The sequence below is a fragment of the Lycorma delicatula genome, chromosome 11 (assembly GCF_047948215.1).
Source record: "Lycorma delicatula isolate Av1 chromosome 11, ASM4794821v1, whole genome shotgun sequence".
Lineage (NCBI taxonomy): Eukaryota > Metazoa > Arthropoda > Insecta > Hemiptera > Fulgoridae > Lycorma > Lycorma delicatula.
The window spans coordinates 53,961,301-53,968,776 of NC_134465.1; the positions used below are offsets into that span (position 1 = coordinate 53,961,301).

A 7,476-nucleotide genomic window follows, 5' to 3' on the forward strand; every position below is an offset into this window, starting at 1 on the left:
CCATCTAAAAGTCAAAATGTACACCCAAATAATTTGTATTTGACAGCATTCTGGAGATGTTCACAATTACAGTTTGTGGTAATTTTTTATACAGTCACATGTATGAAATAATTTTTATTGGTCTTTGGGATCGAAGATAAGGAGATCTTACATGTAAAACAGCAGTTTTTTTTAGCGTTAATAATTTGGCCTTTGTCATTAAGCCACTTTAATAGATTATTAAAATCTTCATGCATTAAAAACTCTGCTTCTTCCAATTGCTTATGTCCAAATGCTAAAACACTATCATCAGCGTATTGCAAAAGATGTGAATTAGAGATCGTGCTAGACATATTAATGTACAGATTAAGAAGTGTTGGGCCCAAGATAGACCCTTGAGGCATGCCACTATCCGTTTTGTATCTATCACTATATTTATCTTTAATTTTAACAATAAGTTTTCTGTTACTTAAATAGTTTTGTAGCATATTATTAAAAGGGCCATTAAACCCTAGCTTATTTAAGGCATCTAGAAGTTTATGATGGTCAAACGTATCAAAGGCTTTTTACGAAAATCTAAAAAAAGTAAGATTACATGATTATCTGATTTTGTCAATATTAACTTAAATAAATGTAATCATGTAATCTACTTTTTTTATAGCTTCATTAGTCCCAATCCCCTTTCTGAAACCATATTGAGTTTCACTGATTAATTTATCATCAAGGTATTTAGTAACATGCATAGAGACATACCGTTCAAAAACTTTTTCGATACATGACAGTATAGAAATTGGACGATAATTATTTAAATCTTTAAAAGAACCAGCTTTATAGATAGGTCTAACAATAGACTTCTTCAGTAGATCAGGAACCCTCCTTGATTTAATTATATTGTTTACTATAATTGAAATTAAAGGGCTGACTTTATTAACAACATATTTCAAATCTTTGATCCGTATGCCATCTACACCTGGCGATTTTTTTATCATTCATAGATGAAATTATATTTTCTATTTGTTTAGGAGAAAAGGTAAATGAAAAGACACAAGCTGCATGCAATTGCCACCTGTGAATTTCAAGAACTTATGTATACAATTATGTTTAATATCATCTACTGAAGTTACAAAGTGTTTACCGATTATGTCTGCAGCGACCTTACCCGCGTTATTAGATGTACCGCTTACATGTTTAATTATAGCATCGTGTAAGTTACGCTTAGAGGGTAACCCCATCAAAGAGTTAAGTAGTTTCCAGTTACCCTTAATATCATTCTTTTGAAAATTTTTTAATTTATCATTAAAATACTTCTCCTTCGCTTTTCGTATTTCAATATTAATTTTATTTCTATATAATACGTAATCTTTTCGAATTTCCAGGTTAGCTGGTGCTTTTTTCCAGTTTTTGAACAGTTTGTCTCTATACTTTATTTTATTTAGAATGTCATCCGTCATCCATGGTTTTTTTCTATTTTGAATTTTAATCCTATCAGTATTTCTGCGAACTAAAGAACTGTTATACACAGAATTAATTATATCAACGAATTTCTCATATGCAGATGGATTATTATCCATCTTATTACCTAAGGCGTCATAATTTATGCTATCTTAACTTATATCTAATTAAGGTATTATCTAAGTAAAATGAACAAAGACTGTCATCCATCGATTGTTGGGATGAATTCTTGTACAACAGATCTGCTATTACCACATAGTGATCAGAAATTTTAGTTTCGATTCAGGAAAGCCTCTAATAAAAGATCTCCCTCGTTATATCAGATATGCAACACATGAATCCCGTTGTATGTAATAAGGTTTGATAGTAACTAACTACAGTATTTTCCTTAGTAAGATCAGTGTTCATATCTCCGATTAAGACCGCATTATTATTATTACAATTATGTAGAATATTTTCAAGATCATGTAAAAATTCATGAACATTTAAATCTGGCGGTCTGTAAAAGCATATTATCGTAAAATCATCGGTCTTAATGCCCAATTTCACTGAAACCTGAATGCATAATCGTTCACAACTTGAGACAGTCAAATCCAACATTATTCTTTCAGCACTGAGTGTGCTACTATAAAGAATTAAAATACCACCACCAGACCTAATATTCCGGACACAGTGATAGGAGTCATAGCCATTAATCTGATAAAAATCAATTAAACTTATTTCATTATCCGTAATGTTTATTTCCATGAGAACTATCAAATCTACGTTACTATTACCTAGGTGAAACAAGAATTCATCCCAATGACCGCGAATAGTCCTAATATTTAAATGAAGTATACTCAGTTTCGATAAACTGGAGTAATCTTGCGAAAATTCGTCTAGGTTCGAGTAGTAATTATCAATAGCCAAAAACCGGCCATTAAAAATATTATTTTCATTAATGTTTTCCATTTCAATAGAGATTTGAAAATATGTCTAAAACGCACAGATTACATAAGCTATACAGATTATAAGATTATATAATTTGTAAACATTTTATTTAGAAACATATAAATTTTATTTGTAAAGACTAATTTAATACTAATTGTTATGACTAATGTCTTATCTACGCAAAAACACAGTATAACCGATTTTATTAAAGGGGTGGGAGAACATATATTCGATAGAACAAACGCTCGAATAAGATCGTAGGTGTAACTTAATGATATCAGTATCATATTATTTGATATCAATGTCATCACCATAACAGAGATAACATTTTTGAGATAGGCTCGCAAGAGAAAAGTAGCCGCTGAATTGGCATAAAATTAAATTAAGTGAAAGTCTCCCTTTTTTTATACTATTGGAACAGTAATACCAAGAATCTTGAGTCATCAATAACAGAATATGATAAATATAAAATGCAATAAAACCAAAATGATATTGGTGTGGTCCCTTGTAGGCCACTTTGAAACAAAAAAAAATCCTATGTGTTACTGCATACGTCATAAGAAAATACAAGTTAACAAACCAACATAGATTTGAACCTAAGACCTCTTAGTTATGAAAATAGAATGTACACCACTTGGCTGTTGCTGTGATTGTAAATCTACAAATAAGTTATTTAACCACATTAAAATGTTTACATTGAGATTATCTGGAAATGGGCCAAGTTGGAAGCTTCCATTTTGAATTTAAAGTGTGGAACCTTCTTCTATTACCCTACAAGAGACATCAATAAACTCCATCGTAAGCTGACCTCTTGCTCTTGTGAGACTAGATGATATAGAAGACAATATAATATGCCAGTTACTACATGAAACTGTTCACGAGTAACAAACTTTGCAGAATATTTAAATATGATGTTATTAGTCATTTATTGTGATTTAGTTGAAATTGAAAATGTTTCTTAAGGTTTAAATTTTACTGTGTTGAATTTTTTAAATGATACATTGAAAAATAACTGACTTCAGCTGGTTGTCTATATGAATTATAATTTCCATTCAAGATAATTAGTTTAACAAATGAATCCATGTCATCATTTATTTGACCGGTTCCATATTGTTCTCCATTCCATTTTGTTTTTGCTAATCTTTTAACCTCAGTTGTCTGTTTTATAAATTCCAATCTTTGTTATCATTTACAGTTTAGTTTTAGCATTTTAGGACCTTTTACACAGTTCTCTTTTATCAAAATTAATTAAACTTGGATATTTTAATATACGAGGTCTGTTCATTTTTTACCTTTATTATTAATTTTACAGATTATTGGTCTTTGTCTTTAAAGTACTCTCCTTCCCTATTCACACACTTTTCCTAATGGTGTTTCCATGAAGCAGTCCTGGGTATCTTCATTGGAAATGGCCTTTTTAAGGTCTGTAACGAATTTGCTTTAATGTCTTCAATAATCTCCAAATGGCATCCTTTCATCGCTAATTTTAATTTTGGAAATAAGAAAAAAACTGCAAGGAGCCAGGTCTGGCGAGTAGAGGGAAACTGAGGAAGGACAGTCATGCTGATTTTTGACACAAAACTGATGAATTGACAAAGCTATGGGGCATTTTGTGTGCAAGGCATTGTTGTGATGAAGAAACCATGGGTTGTTTCACAGCAACTCTTATCTCTTTTTGTCGATTTTTCCATGTAAACATTGTAAAAAGCTTTGATAGTATGTGGTTCACTGTTTCGCCTTGAGGAAAATTCAAAATGCTCGATTCCATTAAAATTGAAAAAAACAGAGAGCATTACTTTCACATTAGATTGAGATTGATGTGCTTTCTTGGAGCATGATGGTTGATCTTTTGTCATGATGTCATAGCCATAAACCCAGCTTTGTCTTCTCCCATTATGGTCATTTCCATGAATATTTCATTGTCATCAACTTACTCAAGAAGTTGTCAACAAATATCCACTTGATGTTCTTTCTGCTGCTTGGTCATCAAATGAAGAACAAACTTTGCTGCTGCTTGATGCATGTTCATTTTTTCAGTCAGAATGTCATGGCATGATCCAATCAAGCTGATAAGTTCTCTGACAATCAATTGGTGATTTGCTCCTACCAGATTGTTGATTTTCTGAACGTGAGTTGAAGTCGAATGCCTTCTTGGTTGAGGTTCATCTTCATTTGACTGATAACCGCTTTTAAATTGTGAAAACCATTCATAACATTGCGTACAACCCTGAGCATCATCTCTATAAGCTTGTTTCAAAAGTTGAAATGTTTTTGTGAAGGTTTCCTCAGTTTCATGCAAAATTTTACGTTGTATTGTTGCTCTCAAAAATTGCATAAAACAATAATTGCTATTAACACTACATGTTGCTTTCAGGTAACAATATACAAAAACTAAACGAGATATCAACAATCTAAAAACATATGGTTACACAGGAGGTTTTGTGGAACACAATGCTGCCAACCGCACATCACTAAATATCTTCATTGGCACGTAGTTAAAAATGTTCAGTTATTTCTGAACAGACCTGGTGTGATCCACTGAATGTAGTAGTCAACAAGATTTTACAGCATAGTATTTCTTTTAATTTTTCATTCTTTCTTTATAGAAGTGAAGATAATTATTTACTTTCAAGGGTAAATAAAAAATTTCAGTGATTTCGTAGTGTTGGATTTCTTCTCTCTTGGGTTTTCCTTCAATTAAGCAAAATTGGCAGTGTCTTTTAATTAACACAAAATAAAAAAGAATTCTGTTATTTCTTTGTTTGCATAATCACATATATTATGACTATCTCAACATGTTTTGTAACATTTTGAGCCTATCTCTCTGTCCCTTTTTTGTTTAAAGTTAAATTTTATTAATTTAAAATTGAAATTCTAGTTTTTAATTTAAAATTATTTTTGTTATTAATTTTTTTAAAAATCAAATATTTAAACTGAAGGTGGTCACTTGTGGCCCAGAGCAGGTGATGAGAAATCAAAACACTAATTAGAATAGTTATGCTTCAGTAGACTGGAAACATAGATAATAGAATTTTGAGCATACTGGATCACAGTTCAGGGTGATGAGAGTTCAAATGTACTGAACCAACAGCAGGACTGACCATAATATAGATGACAAATAAAATATTTATGAAAACTTCAAAACACCGTTTTGAAGTTAAACTTGCTGGTAAACTAAACTGCAGAAACTAATGGTTAAACTAAACAAAAAAATGATGAAATAGGCATTTCATATTGCAAGTGTTTTGGCATAGATTTTTATCAAATTAGTTAACACATCTATGTAAATTAAAAACTACTTATCATTTTAATGTTTTTTTTTAAAAATAAATATTAAAATGATTATAAAATATAAAAATATCTAATTATAAAATGCAATTATGAAGTACTAAAATTGATCGTTTGTTGGTTAATCAGTCTGTATGTTGTCATTATAGTCCAGTGTTTAACGATAAAAATATAGTATTCCCTCAGAATTCTTTCGGACAACATCAGTTTTCATGAAAATTTGTAATTAAGCTTATCTAACCCTCTGCTTCAAAATTATATGTTACTGATGTGTGCTTTTTGTTTTTCTGTGGGTGAAAACTACTCCTTGGTAAAAAAATTCAAAAACCATTGATTTAAACGTTTCATAATTGAAATCATGTTTAAATATGTAGAATAAACATTTTTTTATGTTGTAGAATATAATTGATGTTTTACTATGTTTCAACCCTTAGAAATTCCATCATAAAGGGATGGAATTAAAAAATTAATTTATGATGAAATTAAAAAAAAAAATTAATTTTCAACAGTTTGAAATGGTTTAATGGTGCATTTGTAATGAATTAAAATCCCTTTTCTGTTTATGATATAATTATGATTTATTGCAACATTCAACCCTTAACAACCTCCTGTTATGAAAAAATTTGTAAAAATGATAGCTAAGTGTTTTGTAGCTCAAAATCATTTAAATGTGTAGAATAAACATTGTTCCATATTCTGAAACACAATTTATGATGTGTTACAATGTTGCAACCCTTAGAAACCACCCTAATGACAAAAAGAAACTTGGTTTTCAACAGTTTAAAATGTTTAATGGTGCATTTATATTTATGAAATATAAATTTTTTATAGTTAATGTAATTTATAATTTATTGCAATGTCGCAAACATTACAAAACCGGCCTCGTAATTAAAATTAACAGTCATGTTTATTTAAAATTAAAAACTAATATCATAAAATGAGTAAAGGAGAGAAATGAAGGTTTTGCACACAGAAAATATTAATTAATTATTAAATTATGGATATAAAATTCTATCATCCATCAGCAGGTGTTCACTTATGGTGTGCTCTGTTACTCCATAAAAAAAAATTTGCTTATGTTCTGAAAAAATGCGATTGGTTTTTCAACAATTACTCCTTAATTTTTAAGCTATCCAATTACTCAAAAAAACATTTTGCAGAGAATTTCAAGATCTACAAGGCATGTAAAGTTCAGATTCCTTGAGCGCTTCGATTTAAACATTTTTGAGTTCAAAGAGCTTGTAGAAGGTGGTCCTCGCACTCAAAAACCTTCTAACAGTGATATATCAATCAATTTTTATTCTACAGAAATAAAAATAAATAAAAATTTTAGTAATAAAAATAAATTTTTGTACTCTAGCATTTTTTTACATATTTTCTTTAGTTTTAGGTAGATTTCATTAGAAAGCTACCTACTGTAATGGGTGCCAAATTTCAACATTATTCTATTTCACATCTCCTTGACCCCAAAACCACCACTGTCAGCTCAAAAATTTATATATACATTGCCATATAGATATATATCTATATATATTTCACTTTCTTATGGACACAATTACCACCGTAATTTTGCACCAATCAGTTTAAAATTGTTCCTTAAAAATAACTTGTCCCAAAATTTCAGTCGAGTTTGTTAATGGCCAAAATAGGATCATGGGGGTGGAAATGGGATGGCTTTTTCAAAAAAAAAACAAAATATCCCTATAACTTTCATACATCGAATTCTAAAATTTTTAATTTTAGACATCGAATTCGTTTAAGTCCCTACTTTTCTTTTGATAAGGTACTAAAACTTCTGAATAAAGGTTTCTGATATCACCAACCACT

The 7,476-nt window shown here is 29.9% G+C and overlaps 1 protein-coding gene across 1 annotated transcript; it reads right to left on the bottom strand.

The window, feature by feature from the left end:
* Positions 1-4,306: 4,306 nt before the first annotated feature.
* On the bottom strand, positions 4,307-4,696 carry LOC142331944 (protein GVQW3-like). The gene has a single exon (XM_075377995.1). The coding sequence runs from the start codon at positions 4,694-4,696 to the stop codon at positions 4,307-4,309; it is 390 nt and encodes a 129-aa protein (XP_075234110.1).
* Between the last annotated feature and the right edge of the window lie 2,780 nt (positions 4,697-7,476).